General features: G+C 35.3%; 1 protein-coding gene across 1 annotated transcript in view; it reads left to right on the plus strand.

Annotated features, from left to right (window-relative positions):
- The window catches only part of LOC140138041 (exportin-4-like), a 221,547-nt gene that overhangs the window by 13,259 nt on the left and 187,675 nt on the right, over nucleotides 1-20,613 (plus strand). Inside the window, exon 9 of the mRNA XM_072159880.1 lies at nucleotides 152-326. Coding sequence (XP_072015981.1) covers nucleotides 152-326 — 175 coding nt within the window. The remainder of the gene's footprint in view (nucleotides 1-151; nucleotides 327-20,613) is intronic.

Consider the following 20,613-nt stretch of genomic DNA (forward strand, 5'->3'; position numbering starts at 1 on the left):
GTTCTGCGATAACACAATGCAGAGTAACCAATCAAATGTAGTGCTTTCAAGTTAAACCACACCCACTGACTAATGTTTGTTGGTGGTTGAGATATTTATGGACAATGCTAAAACTAATAACAATTATAAATTTGTTTTTCAATTCTTACAGTTGCGAGGTACAGGATCACGAGGCCCTAGGATTCGCAAACGTCATCAATCATCTAGTGACTTCCTTTGAGACGGCCATACTTGTTCAAGTTCCTACTGATATGCTAACATCTTTCGTCAATTCTATGTCAACTTTGACCTGCCTGTTTGGAAGGAAGGCTGCACTCGAAGAAGTGGTAAGTCATCTATATTTCATGTTCTCAGGGATGGACTGTTTGATGTAGTGTTTGATGCATGTGCCTTTCATAGCAGGTGACCTGTTTGATGCCCAGCAGTGCTGTGTGAGCAGGGCTGACAAGCCATGCTTGACTTCACAGATTTTCTGGGCACACCAGTTTTCTTCCTGCTTCCTTAAATTGGACCTCTTCCCATATCCCTATCAACTTGACTGCTTGATGTAGTGTTTGACGCATGCGCCTTTTATAGCAGCGACCTGTTCGATTCCCAGCAGTGCTGTAATTAACTTTTACTGGTTTTCCTTGCCATGTTTTAGCTACACAACACAACATTGCAGGGCAGGATTGACCTTCTTCAGGGTCCTGGGCAAGGCTAAAATTTAGGGCCTGTACTTCAGGCCCAAGTGTCACACCACCCACCCCACCACATCCCACTCCATCCCTGTAACATATTTCTCATTCCAAACCAGTGCTTGCATAAATTTCCCCACTTTTGTTTTTTATTTTTATTTTTTTTATCCTCCCAACTTTGGGGCCCTCCTGGATCTTTGTACTTTTTGGCCCCACACATGTGTGAGGCTTATGTTATCATCCAGATGGTTGCCTGTTTCTTTGTTTGTTTGGCTGTCCGGGGCGGAAGCAAATTCATTTATCCACTGTACAGCTCCAACGCAATAACCGATCAACTTCATTATTATGTTTTCAGGGTTATTAGGAGTTAAGAAAACCTAATAATGATAATATTGATGGCTTATTTGCATGATACCATAACATATCGGATTAAGTCATACAAATATCGAACTCGCCGTTGGCTCGTCCGATATTTTTATGACTCATCCGATATGTTATGGTATCATGCTCAGCCATCCAATATTATATCAAACCTGGTGTGGTGATAGGATATGGTGGCCTGATGTGCTGTATAGTTTTGTGTCATGTTATTTGCAAATTTATGCATATTAATGAGCTTATTTGCATATTTTGCCTATATTTTCATTAATCCACTCTGCAGCTTAAATGCAAAAGCCGATCAACTTCAAATTTGGTTTGGTGATTGGATATGGTAGCCTGATGTGCTGTATAGTTTTGTGTCATGTTATTTGCATATTTATGAATGTTAATGAGCTAATTTGCATACATTTTCATTAATCCAGGCCGATCAACATCAAACTTGGTATTTGGAAATGGTGGCCTGATGTGCTGTATAGTTTTGTGTCATGTTATTTGCAAATTTCTGAATATTAATGAGCTTATTTGCATATTGTATATTATTTGTATTTACAAACACCTATGTGTGGGGCCACCAAAAATAAAAAAATAAAAACCGCATAATTCTAGTTTATCTGAGGTTTTTACGGCACTTGTTAAATTTGCTGTAGTCATACATGTAAATAGTAGCCCATTTGGTGGGTTTACCTGTTTTTGTCCATTTCGGAAAAAAGTTGATCCAAGTGTCCTCTACCCATTTGGTTGTGAATGTGATGAGTGAGAAAGTGATAGACATTACAAGCATGATTTCAGTAAAGGGCTCCCTTCCTTGCTTTGCATACCTAAATCAGTTGCAGTTCTCAAACACTAGAGGGCAGTATTTGCAGACACCAGTAACTACATTTTAACAACTTGGTGGCAGCAGATAGGTACCTCTCAAGTTCAGATTTCTAAATTTGTGTACTCTGACAACATGGACAAGGATAGTAAAATACTTGCAACCAGTACATTGTATTTCCTGCTTATTGCAGTAATTGCACATGAGTATGAATAAACTGATGTTATGTTAAGGCCAGTTAGCTTTTGCTGATTGAATTGTGGTATCCTGTGAATAGTAATCACCTCTGGCAAAATTTGTTGTGGTTATTTTGAAGTAGACTGGACTAAGAATTCAAATATCACAGTTATACTTTTGTAAGTCTTATGGTTCTTGAGTTATGATGTAAGGAGTATTAAAATGATACATCTTCATAAAATGACACATACCTCAAGAACTAAGCAAGTTTTTGTCACTTTTCATTGATCCCTTAATCTAGACAATGAAAATTGATTTTTTTTTTGGACTTAAACGACCATGACTACTGCGACATAACTGTTAAAAATACAGCAGAGGCAGATCAAAAGTTTGACACTATTTTCATAATACTTATAGGATTGCTAATTAATGCTATGCTAAAAGTATTAGCTGCCATATGTTAACACCAACACAGTCCTGTGTTATAAACCCAGCTTAACACAGAAATGTTTTTTTAAACATTTAAATGTTAGTTTATATCAAGGTCATTAAAATATTTTTCAAACGTTTTATGTGAAATTGAGACGAATCGTCTCAGATGTGAAAAAACACTGCAACAACATTTTAAAAATGCTGTTAAAATGTTATTGTAAAATATTTTTGGTAAACATTTTTTCAAAATGTTTTGTATGTTATCACAATGTTTTATACCGTTAAATATATCCGTAAATATATGTACGCCCCATTTAAACATTTTCTAAAAACGTTTTGTGTGTGATGGGGAAATATAAAGGTGATGGTAAAATATTTTTGTAAAAAGTACAGATAATATCCAAACCAAGTGTGAGGTACAGAGTGAATGTTTATTATGGACATGATAGAGTGACTTCAGCTGCTTTCCAATACAGTAAGCTTCAATTATAGCTGGACCTGGTATGCCTGCAAGGGGGTCAGGCAAAGTACAGAGATTGGAAATAGACTTGATAGGTTGGTAGATGAATACAGTGTGTTCAACAGACATATCTGTGAAGTTCATCATGATAGGGACATCTTGATGATGTTTTCATACCAGATGGCTGGCAGGAAGTAGCATTAACTTTACAAATCTCCTCTCTCTGCTTTTCCCTCTTCACTCTTGTTTTACTCTCTCTCTCTCTCTCTCTCTCTCTCTCGCATTGCTCTCTTGTCCCATCTTACTCTATTGCATTGCCGCACTGTCTCTCTTTTTCACTTGCACTTTCTCTCCATCTTTATCGCTCTCTCCATCTATATATTTCTTCTCCCTCTTCCCAGCTCTAGCTCACTCTTTCACTCATATCTCTGATTCCAGTAGCTCTCACCAGGCCCATACGCAGGATTTCATTTGGGGGTGCTGATTTTGAAAAAGTGTACTTTTTTTTCAAGGGGGTGGGGCAATTTTGTGAAAAGTGGACTTTCTTCCCAAAATTTTGATCTTTTTTGTCCAAAAAGGGTAAAAAACCTGAAATTTCTGAAATTTTGGGACTTTTTGTACACTTTTCCAAAAAATTTTGTGAGGGGGGGGTGCGTCGCACTCCCAGCACCCCTGCGTACTGGCCTGGCTCTCACAAATCCACTGTCTCTCATAAATATCTACTTTTTTCACTCTTTCTCCTTTCTCAACTTTGTCAGATCTTTTGTCACTCTTATTTTCCTCTGCATTGGACAGTCTTCCATGGCCCTGTCTTCATGTGTCTGTGACTTAATTACTCGCACATTTGTTTCTGATTTTACCATGGAGGCTTTTTTTGTTAATACTTGTAACATGTATGTTATATATACACATGTAACTTGCCCTTGTCATTTCCTGAAGATGCTTAATGCATTTGGCCTACATTTTCCTGACACATGACCATGTGTTACAGCTTAACTTGATGAGGGAGACACCATGATTAGCATTGCAAAAACATGTGCAAGACCTAGATGTGGGATCAAATTAGGCAGATGCTTGAGTGACCTTAAAAGGATAACTCAAGATAGGCCTATTCTAGGTATTATCATAGAAAAGTTGCTCTCTGTCTGTTATGATATAGGGCCTAACAAATACAACACTGTTATCTAGTCCATCTCAAAGAAAGGGCCCTACCTCTGGCCAGATGCCTACAGGCTCGAGATCTGACTGGCAAACTGTTTTTTATTTTTTATTTTTTTTATTTTTTATTTTTTTTTAACATAGAAAAAGAAAGAACAAGACTTAATAGCATGGCAAGCTTAGAATGGTTGGATAATGTTTGGCAAATATCACATTTCAGACAACACTGTTTAGGGGCCTAATTACCTATTTCATTGTTTAGCCTGCTTCACACCCCACATGCAAATAAATCCTGGCTTGTGTTCCAATATCTGTGGTATGATGGACCTAATATTGTGTCATCTGGTCTTGCCATCTTAATCTATTTTTTAGCCAGGTCTTTTCAAATTGTTTCATGATTTTCATAATCTCTATTCCTGTGCATAGTTTTCAAACTTGTTTCCAAATATGGAGCCTGCTGATGCAGTGTATACACCTAGTAACCCAATAATTATTGTACTGTGACAAAGCAGTGAAAGAGTGCTGGCATTTGTAGGGATTTAGAAGGTCATGGTATTGATGGAAGAACAGCTCAACTTCAATCATTGCCTACATTAAAGAAGGGTTTGAATACTGAATCCCCCTTCTCTACAAATGTCATTGAGTTCATCAATATTATATGGGCTGGGAAACTTGTGATAAAAGTTGCATCAGGGCTGGCCTGGTTACTGTCCATTGATACATAATTAATACTTTGATACATGTATTAAACTATTCTGCATTTTGGTCACTGCAATAGTAGATTTCCTAACTTCAAGGGTAAAACATACTAGCATATATCATGGGATCTGTGGGTAAAGCTAGGGTCTGGGTAATAATATTGTCTCGCATCTTGGTCAGATATTGACAATCTAGAATGGCGCTTGCATAATCCAAAGATGTGGGAAGGCCATCAAGTTTGAAGACCTGAGCTTGCAGAAGAAACATTGTTTTATGTCAATATTGGTATGGTGCTAAATCTGTAAATTAAGTCTCAAAATGTGGGAAAGCCAGTCCAGGACTGGCCTCTTGTTCTATTTGTTGCATTAGAAGCCTGTCATAGAGCCAAAGTTTGCCTTGTAAAAAGGAAACACATTGTGCACTAAACTTCAAAGTCTTTCAATTTTATTCAGAGGAAATAAAGTGTAAACTTTTATGTAATACTTGAATATAAATGGCTAAAGAAGTGGTTCCCACTACAATCATGTATCTCCAGGTCTTTACAAAAAGTGATGAGTTCCCAGATGAGTTTCATCAGGGTTTCATCATCCAAATAGCTTTGACCCTGTCTGACCACATTAAATGACCCATTGACTTTCCCAGGCTTTAACTGCCAATTAAAATTACACAGAAATGCATAAACTTGTGTAAATGGCTTGTAAATGTCTTGTAAATATTTTGAAAATGTTTACATGCAAACAAGTTGGCCTCAATAAAAGAAAATTGATCTGTAGAATTTGACCTACAAAAGATGAGGAACCATGAGTAGTTGAGTACCTGCATCCTACAAAATCATCATTCTTTTTGTTGGAAATTAATCAAATTATGTCTTCAAGGCTGAGAGCATAGGATTTGAGAAGTTGCAGTGTTGTATCAGAGAAGATGAGAAGAAACTGCAAAATCTGATTGATGCCATTTTCAAACTTTTGAGTTAAGGCCACCTAGTTATTTTTGCTAGCTTTTTTGACACTCTATAGTTTTGAATATACCAATGTAGGGGCCATGCCTATATTTTATGATAAAAAACAATGACACATATTTTTATATAATGTGCTATATATTTGATGAGTTATTTTTTATTTTTTTATTTATTAGGCCCTTTACAATTAATTCTTAGTTTCCTGTTTCATGGTTGAAAACAAGGGATGAGGCGACTTTTAATTATTAATTATTAATTATCTTTTATTTTCTTTATTTTAAAACAAGTGGTCGCAACCTACATCAACCCGTTTCGAAAAGGGACACGCATTTAATTATTTTACAACTATGTTTGATTTTATACATAAGTAATGGTACAGTTATGTTCTTTGTTTATTCATCATTATAGTTGATATGATCAAAGTCAGAAAGTAGCAAATGGGAGTCATTTAAAGTTATTTTAAAAGAAAAAATCCAAAATATAAATAAAATAATTAAATATTTTGCAATTCTCTACTTTGGACGTGGGCAGGAAACAGGAAACTAAGAATCAATTGTAAAGGGCCTTATTTGCCAATATCTCAAACCAAGAATTATATTTCTTAAATCGAGAAATATAGATGATTTTTTTTTCATTTGAAATTCTTCATATAGGCTAGGTGGCTTATGGTGCAAAAGAATTTATTTACAAGGGTACTATACATTTGAGCACTGATTAATTAATTAAAGGGGAAAATAGGGGGAGGTGGATAGATTGTGGCTTTGTTTGTTACTTTGTTTTAGGGAAGAGGCTTACACATCATACACTGGAACATGGAAACATGTTTGTTTATTTGTTTGTTGTTTTCAAATCTTATTGCTTTTAACTTCATTTACTGAAAAGATATCAGAACAGAGGAATCATTCTTCCAACAACAGGTCAAGAACCTCCCGATCAAACTATCTAGATAGATTACACTGATCTTGAGGAGTTTATAAAAATAATGTCCCAATTGTAAACTCACAAAGTATACTCACTAAGCAAATCCTAGTGGGAGGGATTGTTGACACATGGGATGTGTAGCTAAGCTCCCTGGACTAGATGAGTGACACACCCTCAGAAGGAAAACTCACTAAACCATTATCAGCCATTAGTGTGGACAGGGAAGTGCAAACTTTTTGTGCCCAGTTGACCATGGTGTTGATACACAGGGGGGGTGCTCAAGTTTGATGTGGGTAGGGATGTGCTGCTGTTGGAGAATTTGAAAGTGGACTTATCCATGATATAGGGCCTACCAATTTCTTAAGAAATTTGGATCCATCGCCAGACCAAAAAGTTAACATTTTAAATGCAAATTGCTAAATTTTTACAACTTTCACAAAATTATTGGCAAATTTGAGATACAATTAAGTATTTTTTTTGGTTTATAATAAATTGGGAAAATGTTGAAAAAATGACCCACCCATATACCAAAATTGGCCTAGAAAAAGGGGTTAATTTACGTTAATTATATTAATGTACCAAAAAAAGTCAGTGGGGAGTTTTAGAGTCAGTGGGGACAGACTGCCCCCTGACAAAAAATGAACAGAAAAAAGGGTCCCTCTGACCAAGAAAAGAAAGAGAGAATCTGGAGGGCAAAGGGAAAGAAACAGGGCAAGGAGCCACTTTTCCATCAAAATTTACCCCGATCATGGACCAAAATAGTGTCAAATTCCAAGTTTTTTGCGCACTACATGTGCACATCGTCCCAATAAAGCCTGTACAGTCTCTCTAAAAACAAAAATTGCATGATGCAACTGCAATTTTTTCAGCTGTGCCCCTGAAATATCATTTTGCCCCCCTTGACCAAGAAAGCTGGCTACGCCCCTGACTTGATTGATTGCTATGTTTCCACTGTGATGTCACGCGGCATGATCTACCTTATGAGGTGGTTAATGTTTGCAGGGTGGCCACACCACATCACTCCGTTCAATAACTGGTATCTCTCTAAACCAAACTGCATGCATCACCCAGCTTGCAACCTTACCCCAGTAGAAACAGCATATTCATATCTTTTATCTGCATGCGTTGAAACATAATCGTGATAACAAAAATAGTCAGGAGATAAATTAACAACATCTTCAACAAAATGTTGATCTTAAATGTTTAAATAGTGTTTAATTTCACACCCTTTAAAACTGTACTCAAGGACCTTTGTATTTGGTCAACCAATCCTTATCAACTAAATAGCCAGGTTTGTTTTTAAATTACACCATATTAAAATGCGGTGAGATTCTCACCTTTTGTATGTTTAACATGTTTAGTTAAGTGAGATGGCAAGAGACATTTAAGACCCATGGGTTTGATTGATTTTTGATGAAACTGCTCCTGTCTGGTGTACTGTTTCCACTGTGTCCTCGGCCATTTTGTTCATGCTCTATTTAGTCCAACCCCAGCTTTCTAAGATTTTACTTACAATCCATGTTTGTTTATTCAATGGCCATATTGTTATCTGTAACACTTTTTTGTATTCTTAATAGTTTCTGATTTTCCCTTTAGAATTACATGTGTAAAGATTTAGCATAAATAGGACATCAAAAATAAAAATGTGTAAAATTGCAAATTTGAACTGCATATAACTGCATGAATGTGCTTCTTTTCAGGTAGTAATCATTCGTAAACTTAAGTGACCACAAAAATAATTTCTGAAGGCAATGTGGTTTTTGGGGAGGGGGCCTAGCTGTGAAAATCAGCAAAATTATATGGGATCCAAACTTTTTAGCAAGATTGTAACTCAAGTTGGGGTCAGTACATGTAGAAAGATTGTTGAGCTTTTGTAGTACTTTCCTGGTAGTACTAAGCTTTCTTTGCTTAAGAAATCTTTAGGATCATTAAGTTGTTTGCATGATTTTATAATCACTTCTTGGCACTTCATTTTCAAGTTCATGTTAAATTTGCACACTTCATACTGTTGTTAGAACTTAAACACATAATATTTATTGATAAGTGATTTGCACAATAGAAAACAGTTTACATTGCCTCTAAACCTGGTATACAGATGTCATAAAACCTGTCAATCTGTATTTAAAAAAAGAGAAAAAAGGTGCATGTAATGATGAACAAAAGCACTAATTCTTTGATTAAAGGCTAAATCATAAGTTTCATTTGTATGTTATGTTATCGTAGAGAATAATACAACTTTATCAGCATACTGTAACCTCCAATTATGTAACAATTGTGCAGTACTTGACAACACTTGAAAATGTCATGAAATATTTGTTTTTGTCAATCTGCCAATTCTCAGTAGTTCACCTGTGTAAATTTATTTAGGAGCCTATAACTGAAATGAAACTATTTTTGTTATCACTTTGAAATTATTAAAATAGAACAAACAACATTGAATAGATTCATCAGGTTTGTTCAGTAAATAAACATTTTGGATTTTTTGTTTGACAAAACCAAGTGAATACTCACTACAATATTTACTTCCTACTAGAGAAGTGCGGAGGAGCAATGGAAATAAGGAGACGGTCATCAAGATCCCTTTCCGGCAAACAGAGTTTGAGGGATTTCATTTCTTAAGTCACTTTAGATTCCACTAGTGGATCATAAAAGAGACTTAAGGAAAACCGAAATCACTCAAACTTGTTTGCCGAAAGTGGATCAGATGACCATATCAGTATACTCTGATGAAGTCCTCCGCACTAGAAAGTGCGGGAGTAGTAGGACGAAAATATTGTAGTGAGTATTCACTTGGTTTTGTCAAACAAAAAATCCAAAATGTTTAGAACAAACAAGTTGGCCTAACAAAATTGTTTGATTGTGTAACATAAATAAAAAATTACAGTAGGTTGGTAGGGATTTTTTTTACTTTTAAAGCTGTAAATTGCATTTGATAGAGGCCTTGGAACTTTTTTCTTCTTGTTTTTAAAAATTAAATTAAATTTTTCATTTTTTGAACTTTTTTTTGTACAGTTCACTTTTAAAATTTGCATATCCTGATTTCTTTAATGGTAACAATATTTTTCCATTGAGTTGACCAAGATTTTTGAATTATTCTGTATTCTTTAACAGACAGCATTTAAAGGTTGATTTCAGTACAAGCATTTAGCTAAATTGGTTTTAGATTTGTGAAATGCCGATGATTGTGTCAGTAATAAACTCTGTTAAAAAGACCCAGATTTAAGTAGGAAGTTTGATCTATATAGGTTATCTGTTAGTCTTTTAACAAGTAAACACTTTGAATCATTAGTTTCCTGGTTATCTCCCTGTCATGGTTGGAAATGTTGAAATACATGTAGATATGAATCCAAAGTTGTTGCAAACGGCAAAGCAGGAAATTTGAGCCCAAGTACCAAAATTGTGCAACATTCCCTTTTTCCTTTTGCCAATTTCCCTGTGTGTTTGGTTGCAATTGTGATGAGAAAGCTTTAAAGGAAAAAGTAACAATCTACAGTGGTAGGGTATTCTAAAAGAAATCCCATTTGAATAATGAAATTAAAAAAAAAATAACACAGATATAAATGGATCTTGTATAAGCAGTCAGGGTGAAGGGAGTAAGTTCAATTGATGTAACTAATAACCTATCCAAGCTGTTCTGGTTTATTCACTTTCAGATCACCTGGATGGTCATGGTAGTTAGGCAACCAGCTCACTGTATTACAAATATTATCTTCTATGACTTCCTAAATTAAGTAATTATCACAAAATGTTTATATTAATAATCATATCTGGCCCTGCCTGCCTGTTTCCTTACTCGCTGGCGATTTAATAGGGCTGTTTATTTCCACTTGTTTGTTGGCTTTAAAAGGTGGAAACTTTTAAAATATGCAACATTTTCCTTCTGCAGGAAAATGTTTTGTTCACTCAAAAGATGGCTCTGGTATATGCACCCCTCTGGTCTGGTCCACTTTCCTGAGTTTAAAGTCATGGTTACTTGGTTAGTGCTGGATGTGATAAACTATCCCTGGCAGCATAGACCCTGGCAGTAACCAATCACTTCAGCTTGCACTGGTGGGCTCAGTGGCTCCATGCGCACAGATCATGGGCATTGCAATCTGAAGAACCAAGCCTGATCAAAGTCATGGCAAATCCCCAACCATTGAAGCAATAATGGCAATAGCCAGTAACCAGCCAAACTGCCAGAGCCAAGAAAACATGTCGGTTTCGACTTGTGGTGTGCTCTTCATAACATTGTTGTGCTCAATGCTCATACTTATTGGATATCGCGATGGGGACCAAGCCCATTCTACATTTAAATGTGAAGATATGTCCAAGTCTATTGTGATAATAAAGGCAGGCAGTTCTTTTACTGTTATTGACCATTTTAACAAGAAGCAAATTATTGAATATTTTTCAAAGGTCCAAACTCTTGCAAAGGGCAATATTTTGTGTACATTAACACTGCAAACAAAATTGAATATATCTATAGCCAGCTACCTGCCATTTGCAAGTTCTATTTGAAGCCTAAATAAACCACACATGACTCGTTAGCAAAACAGCATTCATGCAGAAAATAATGTTTAATGTGCAAATTCGCAAGGCTTATCAATTGTGACACTGTGGATGTCCCATAGCAACATCCCATTTATCATTGTGGATTATAAAGTAAACTCATAAATGTACAGCAAACCATGAAATATGAATGCCAAAAGCTTGAGTAGATTTAGCCAGTGGGGAATAATTCACTGAGATTTCACGAAGCTTAGCAAAGGAAGGCCATTTCTTGGTTTAATCGTTTTAAAGGAATCGTATCAATGAATTATTTTTTCCTAGAAGTCATAGTTGTATAAAAGAAGTAGATTATCAATGAATTGTGATCGTGATGTGTATCATGTTTTGAGATCAATATTTCCTTGAGGGTGTTTGTACTGTCATTAGATGAAAATGAAATCCAATGAGTTCACATGCAATGATAATAGTGGTTAGGATCATATGCAGGGCAAAGACTGGCTTCTTAATACACAGCCAGATTCCTATTACTGCTGCCTGCCCCAAAAGGTATGTACACTGCTACCCAGCTACTTCATCACATATCTACAGTACACTACACACACTGGTACTGCACTGGTACCTGAAAGTAGACACAAAGAAGCAGGGAAGTAGCCACGAGGTAGCCACAAAGTAGCCGGGCTGCAGTGTACCTCTGGGGTATAAGCAGCAATAGGATTTTTTGGTAGCGTTCTTGAAACAAAGATGCTGTCTTTTCATAACATCTAGAAACATTTGTCAGGCAAAATAATTTTCCCCCATAAATGTACTGGCTCAAATTAGAGACTTCAATTTCCTAAACAGCAAATCAGAAGAGAGCTTGCATTTTCCGAAATAATTTGATGATGGAATTGACAACAGCAGTCTAAAAAATATATAATAATATAACCACAATAAAGAGATAGACAGTAATTTTTGTTAATAATAGATTTCATTTTTGACCAATATCAAATCTAAACCTTAGAGCTGTTTGCTCAAAAAAAAAGTTGATTCACAGAGAAATATGAACAATATCTGCAATTGCCTATGTATGAAGACATCGTATAGTCATATACTAAATACTCAACAGATTCAAAAGTACTGTTACTTAAAGAATATGATGAAAACAGTTTCAACAAGTCAAATGTAGAACTGGCTCAGTACCTCTGATTGCGATGCCTTTGAATAGCGTGCATGGCTGTGAAGCAGCCACAAAGCCCTCCAGGATGGTGATTGAAGTGCAAATGGTTTTTGGCAGAGATGGTTTGTCACAGTTTTGGTGCTAGTCAAAAATGCAGCAGAATGTAAAAAAACTCCTAATTTACATATTCTTTCGAAATATTTCATATTTTCATATTCTATTCAAAGTTGGATAATGTTGTCAAAATTAAATTACTATATCCCTTTATGAGCTTGTAGCATCTCGATATATCCGTCAAACCTAATGTTTTCTCTATGTTCATACGGTTCCACATAGCCCCTCACAAGCAACAAATTATCAATTTTCAATGTTCACTTGTAACTGATTTCTCTATAGAATCTATAATGGTACAATACCCTTTCTGTACTACACTAATAAGCCTCCCATCTGAGGACTAGACCTCAGATCGTTGCTCTTGTCAAATCGATGTGAAGTTCACAATGAGGACATTTCTCACATGTTGTCTGTTCCCTGGGCAAATAGTGACTTGTCTGCAATGCAACACATCAAGGGTAGACACAAGTTATAAGGATGGTAAAGTGATCACTAGTACTGAATGAAGTAGTGTCTAAACATACTAAACCTGTGTTGCTAAATGTTGTAGTTATGTCGCCTAATTGGGCCACTTGGCAATACAGACTTGTGCTAGCTTGCAGTATGTCTTGTTGAACACAAAAATGCAAATGAACAGTCGCACTGCTATTGTATTTTCTGTTAAACAAGTACATCTGAAAAGCAAATTTTCCAAGCCAGGCCCGTTGGAAACGCTGTGGCAGGTGTGGCCATGACCGCACCACTTTTCAGCCTAAAAATAAAATAAACAAAATAAACAAATTGACACTAAAAAATCTGATTTTTGATGCAGTTTAGTTCTATTAACTTGCCATTAAAATTGTACTTTAATTTTCAAAATTGCTTGGGTTTCATCCCCAGACCCCCACTTTCGGTTGCACCATTTTAAAGCTTGTGCCGCTAGGTTGCTCCAAGCACTTTATTCTCGGTGATTTGGCAAAATGTAGCCTACACCCTATACTGAAAGTACAATTTGGAAATAAAGACACAACCTACTGATCAGTACTGGACACCATGCTGTAGGAATTTATTAGGCTTCAACTTCAAAACAATTATGGCAACACTTTAAAATGTGCCATTTGAAAAGTGTATTGATGAAATCTTCTGTCAGGGCGGTGTGGAGAACAAGTTGAGTGAAGGGGTGTTCAGCTGTGGATCAGCTGGTTGCTACTAGATTCTTAAACATCCTCATCTCTCAGGACACAATTCCTTAACCCCAATATGATTGTATATTTGTGTAATGACCTTTGAATGTTTGGGTACAAAAACTCATACTTCACAACAGGAGTGGGCTTTAAATGGGTCGTCTTTTGTTTTGCTTAGGGCTGAGTTTTTTTTTATATTCTATTTGACCTATTTCAACATGAAATGACAATATTTTCGGCCTGGGTACAAAAGGTGTGTAGGACAAAAACTCAAGATGGCTGCCATTTTCCCTGAAAATCACAAAAACCTCAGCCCTAAGAAAAATAGCAAAAAAAAGTATTTTTTGATGTCTGTATAGCCCATTGTTACTCACAACATGCAATCAGTTGAGTTGAAAGAAACCTGAGCATCATCTGTGTGGAGGTGTTGCAAATGTTGAATGCTAAAGTGTATCAATTATTTTCAAAGGAAAATGATCCTAATGTAGTGGTATTATTAGATGTTGACTGGTAATCGAGTGATTGAGGTTCAATCCCTTTGGAGCCCTGATTTTGTTGCTCTCTTAATTCATTATATTTCAGATTGTCTGTGCTGTGCTTCATAAAATAATAAATAAAGGGCCGTAGCAAGCGGGCGGCCAGGGATGCCATGGCCGCCCCACTTTTTGAGAAATTTGTTATGTTTTTCTTTTATATCTCTATTTCGATTTGGACATACATATGTAATTTAGGCGCCCCACGTTTGTGATGGCTGCCCCACATTTTTCAAACTTGCTACGGCCCTGAATAAAACTAATTTCTTAGGCTTGTATTTATTTCTGATCCTCGCATAGGCTTATACTAAAACTATTAGGCCACCTCATTCTTTGTTACAATTTTTTATTGTGAACCTTTATTACGGGAAAAATTTTACTAGTTTAATACCATAACTTTGTATAGTGTATTTTTTGGGATCGCTGAAATTCAATATTGACCATTTAATCCTGTAAATTTGGTTTTAAAATTTAAGTTGAAGTCCTGTTGGCCCAACATTATTGAATTGAAGTTCACTTGCAATAACAGTCAATAAAAGCAATCTGTGACAAGTTGCAGAGCAATAGGGCCTTTTATGGGAGATCTACATTCATTCTGATAATAATTGATTTTATTTGTATGTTTGTACAGTTGTCTTTGTGTAACCTTGTCAGACATACAACCCTTGTAGATGTCCAACATAGACAATGAAATATTACTAAGGTTCTTGATTAAAAGATGCAAGATTTTAAACTACTGTGCCCATTATTTACTATCATATTAGAAACATCAGAATATGCAGGTAATAGGATATAAAGTCCTAATCAGGGGGGTTTATCAAATTTTTGAAATGGATGTTATTAATCAACGTTTTCCATTGAATGCAATGGTCTGTGGAGCCATATTTGTTTGATCTTTCCATCGGCTATCAATGTTTGGTTGATGTTGAAATAATGTATTGACCATATAGAATTCTGAATCATACTTCTAAAAACAAGTATCGATGCAGCATTGATGGTTGGTCCAAAGATGGAACAAATTCAGCTGTGGTGCCTAATACCAAACATACTCAATACAATGATTCAAAAGATGAGAATAATGGAATTAGTACTAGTGGTAGATCAAAAAAATATATACAATTTTATTTAGATTTTGACCCAATTAAAAAAAATTCCAGGAGTAGGCAAGGGGCACCTAGACTTGAGTTAGTAAAAGTCCATGTCTGTAAACTAGACTGTACACAGTATCCGTTACAGACAGAATGTACATGAAGTAATTCATGGCCAGGTTTCCAAAGCATCTAGTATTGAATACTAACAAAGATTGACAGTTTCCCCCCAGGAAATGGGAATATGTTGGTAATGTGTGGGTAACAATCTTGTTATCCCACCTTGTATGTTATTGCAGTGTGGACAGCGTATTGGTCAAATATAAGGCTACTGCGTAGTGGCATATTTTAGTGGTGTTAAATATTTTTGAATTTTGCTGATCCAAGCAGTTTTGCATAAAGTTTGTGCATTTGTGTGGTTTCAAAGACCTGCATTTAATATCAGTAAAGTCCTATGGGTCGAAAAATGATTCTGCATGCATGCTTTTTCAAGTGGTCCGAAAACATGTAAATAAAAACCTTGCGAAAATGTGCTGCTATATCTTATTAGCTTATATCTTACAATCCCGGCCCCGTGAATGGTTTTCAGGTTTTGATATTGTAAAATGTTCCCAATTTGTTAACATGCACCAATGGATAACTTACAATGTCAAAAATACAGAAAAAAATTGTAGGTTTGGGTTTTTCGTTTATCCGCTTTCCGTTTATCAGAAGCTTTCTTCAGAAGATAGCAGGGTGGTATTATAACTGTTACTTCACATAACTGTTTTTGTTGCATATAAAGCGATATGCTAAGCCACAACTACAATAGGGTCAAATCAGTTCCAAAGTAGGTTAAATATATAGAAAAGTAATCTGAAGATTTTAGGAAGTTTTCATTGATTTCATTTAAATATCATTTGTTGAATTATGTATTATAATTATAATTTGTTGAAGAAACAGGTCTCTGAAAGCACATGCATTTGATCTACTATCTGAAGCAATTTAAATTTGTTCCTTTTTTAAGCTAGGGTTTCAATATTTTGTCTGGAATGTTAAGTGTTATAGTGTTCAGAAAATAATGGGATAAAATAAAAATTCCTAAGGCCATTTGTTTGCTAAGTCATCAACATGATCAAAGTGTTGTGAGGTTTTTGTAATATGTCAAAATTGCATCTTCAGAAGGTAGCACATAATAGTAGTAGTAGGATGTGGTTAACACTCCCAAGCTTCTTTTGCCAAGAAATCAAAGTGACATTGTAAATTTGACATGTTTCATAATATTCTGTTGCAGACTGAACTCTGTCTGGAGATAACATGGTTTGGCACTTAATGTTAACATGTTATGGCATTTGCTATCTTCAGAAGATAGCTGCATATAAATACTAGTCTATGTTGGTTATATGTTACTTAATCAGAGCATTAGGACAAGTTAGTATACATTAAGTTGTCAAATGATGATTCCTGTCTTTATAAGATTGTGAGACTAGCATGCCCTGACTGGCTGATCTCTTTATAAATGGTTTGTGTTGCTCAAAAATCAAGAGTCTGGCTACTTTGAAGATACCTTTTTTTGTAACAAACCATGGTAGTAAAGGTGGAGTGGACACACACACATGCAATGGGGAACCACACACACCAGGTGTGGAAAATCATTAAACCAACTGGGGATGTTACCAGTTGAGGGTAAATGAGCGTTTGTAAATGCCTCCAAATGAGGACCTACATAGTGATACACACCATACAACGAGGACACACCTCCAAACGAGGACGTCCTCGGTTTGTTACTATGACCAGGATGACGTAAATGATGCAAATATGCATAGAAGATAGCATAAGATAGGTCCCCCCATAGGGGGGTATAGGACGGGTCACAGTTGGATAGTAAGTTGTCTGGTGTGTCTGTGTGAGGTCCACGGTGTGTCGATTAAAAACGGGTGTGTGAGTCCTCGGTTAGATCCTCGTTAAGTCAAGGTCCTCGTTTGAACGTATTTACAAACAGGGGTGTGTGTGTTTGGGGGTGTCTTTGACTGTCAAGTTTGCCTGTATGTTCATATATGTTGGGCTAAGCTTACAATAATATTATGTTTATAGAGTACATTTACCAGAAATGCATTAACATGATTATATGAGAGAGCATCATTGGATTAAAAATATATCTCGAATTGCTGGAGGACATATCTATATCACACTGCACCATGCTTTTGCTCACACAAGCATGATTTGAGTTCATGTTTCTTTCATTATGATGATTGCCAATTACGTTCACATTATCAGTTAGGCATGCCAATTTTTCTCCATGGCTTGTCTAAAAATATAGTACGCTAAAAGGTTAATTGTGGCATACATATTGGTGGTAGTGGATTTCTGATGAAAACGTTAAGCAATTTGTGCAACTTTTTAATGGATGTTTGGGGCTTAATTACAGTTCACATGCTGTACAAAGAAATAAACATGTTAAGCAATTGGGCCTATGGACAGTTTTAGTTCCTGGGATGATAAAACTGGTTTTCCATGACTCTGATGTGTTTACTTTTTTTGAGATTTTCCTGCAATGACAAAATGTCCTGGGCAGAGGTTTCCTGCACACTCTCCTTTTGCAGCTATGTACAAAGTAAGGATTTAAGGTTAGCATCTATTTTAAACTGTTGCGATTTGGTAGTTCACAGCATCTTGCAAATCGGGCAAAAATTCCATTGATCATTTGAGCGTGTAGAAGAATTCAAATATCACAGATATACTTTTGTAGGACTTGTGGTTCTTGAGTAATGTTTTAAAGAGGGTTGAAACAACAAATTACATCATTTTACATGAAACTGATTAGAAATACATGTTGCTAATTTAGCGTCATATATTTGAATGGGGCTTCCAACTTTGTCAATGCTTCTGTGTTCCATGTTTTTTGCCAAATTTCTCAATTCAAAGCTACAAAATGACAATATGATGTATCCTTCACTTGTAAGCAATTTATACATATTTTGTTACACTTTCACTGGGATGAAATGGGCGTTAAGGATACCAATTCCTTGAGCATGTTGAAATTGTTTTCTCAATTGTCTGCTCATTTGATAACTCCTTGAATGGCTTATCAGACAAGTAGAAAAAGTGAAAATTTGCATGATGTAACTTGCCACTTCAATTTTAGCTAATTATTTAGACACGTTCCATCAACAAATAAAGTCATTGACATACTTTTATTTTTACCAACATTGGAAACCCACTAGACCATAAGTAATTCCAATATACTGTTCAATTTTTCATGCAAATCTAAAAATTATTGCACTTAGTAAAACAGTCTCCATTCAAAACTTATAAAAGAATATTCTGTTCAACTCAAACTTTGTAAATGTCACCTTAGGTAAACGCCAGTGAAGGGGAAAAAAGGCAATCTATTTTTTCTTTCTTACAAATTTTAGATTTAAATTTCATGTGCTCATTAAGGCATAAGGTATCATCTCACGTGGAACTAATTAATATGCAATTAAGATTGGCATTAAGGTAGATGGCATTAAAATGCACCAACCTGGTTTGTAAAGTTAGATTTGTTAGAGATGTATTGATGGAATGTGTATGTATAATTTACCATGCAACTCTAAAGCAGATTGGGATTGTGAAATTTATGATAATCAATTTAAGATTAGGGTATTGGGGAAAATTATAATACATTTAGTACTACTAATTTAGTATAAGTGCAAATTTGTACAATTATTAAGTTGCAGAAATAGAAAACTAGTCACTTGTTTTAGATAGGACTAATTTATATCATTAAAACATTATTTGCATAAATAAATAAATAATCAATTGTGAAATCAAGTTTATCCATGTATATGTAGTATTTAATTTAATTTTGAGTAAATTGTTCCATCTGTCCCAAAATTTCATTTGAAGAGATGAACAACTTCTTGTTGTCCTTTTGCATTCAAGTGTTAGATTGATCGATTCAATCAATCAATCAATCAATCAATCAATCAAATTAATACATTTGAATAAAGGAAAAAATTAATTCTGATTAACCCTAACCGTACCAAACAACAAAAACCACAGTTCACAAAGCATATGCACAGGCAGGTATCACATGTGATGCAATTGCGTCATCATGCGAACAGTCATATGGTCACGGAAAGCTTGGCCGGCAAAGCTACACCCCAGTGGCAAGGTAGGCCTGTGCATGTGTCTGGCGCCCGAAGGGTCGGTGGTTCAAAACCGCACCCGAGAAAAAAAGTTTTAATTCTCTTCTTCTTCTTCTTCTTCTTCTTCTTCTTCTTTCTTCTTTCTTCTTTCTTCTTCTTTCTTCTTCTTTCTTCTTCTTTCTTCTTCTTTCTTCTTCTTTCTTCTTCTTTCTTCTTCTTTCTTCTTCTTTCTTCTTCTTCTTCTTCTTCTTCTTCTTCTTCTTCTTCTTCTTCTTCTTCTTCTTCTTCTTCTTCTTCTTCTTCTTCTTCTTCTTCTTCTTCTTCTTCTTCTTCTTCTTCTTCTTCTTCTTCTTCTTCTTCTTCTTCTTCTTCTTCTTCTTCTTCTTCTTCTTCTTCTTCTTCTTCTTCCTTTCTTCCTTCCTTCTTTCCTTCCCCCTCGCCAAAAAGCAGCTTGGGCATTAGGGTTAAGCAACAAAAATAGAATACCCTATTCTTCTGGCGGAGTTGGGTCAGTCAGTTGTGGTGTTTGAAAAAAAAATTACCTTTTACAATTGATTATTTACGATGTAGGCCTCATATGTTATTATCTTTGATTCATGTTTGAAATTGGTTAAGATTTGTCAGTATTAGCAGGGATAGACATTCAGCACTTTAGTAATCTGAGTATGATTTACAGAACCAGATAATCGGATCACGATATATCAATAAATACGTTTTCTGAAATTTTCAAAATTTGTACAAGAAAAAATAGTTTTTCCAATTTTTAAAAGTTTGGGTTGGTTGGACCCATAGAACAGGGTTTTTTTTTTTTTTTTTTTCGTCGCCTTACAGAATGATAGAATAATTCAAGTGAAATAGTTGTCCTACAGAATCATTAATGAAACAAGAATTCAACAGTATTAATTCTGTTCGTAACAATTCAGAAATTTTTTCTTTAACTTGTTTGAAAGGAAATCATCAAAATTAGTATGCATATTGGCCTTCTATCTAGGTATCCAGGTACTTCAGAAAATTTTACTTTATAAGACTGAGGTGGTTATAAAATTTACCAGATAAAAAAATCACAATGTGTTTGCTAAATGTTAATGTTACAAAAATCAAATGCAAATAAGCAAGACAAATTGTGAAACTGCTTTTTAAGGCAATTTTTTGTTGCTTTGTTCAAAAATAATTTTATTGATAATTTTTGTAACATTTTTGCAAGACATTTGAATTTTTCTCCACAAAACTAGATTTTCCTACTTTTCACATGAAATGCATTTTGTATTCATGTACATGAATT

The sequence above is a fragment of the Amphiura filiformis genome, chromosome 17 (genome assembly GCF_039555335.1).
Source record: "Amphiura filiformis chromosome 17, Afil_fr2py, whole genome shotgun sequence".
NCBI classification, from domain to species: domain Eukaryota; kingdom Metazoa; phylum Echinodermata; class Ophiuroidea; order Amphilepidida; family Amphiuridae; genus Amphiura; species Amphiura filiformis.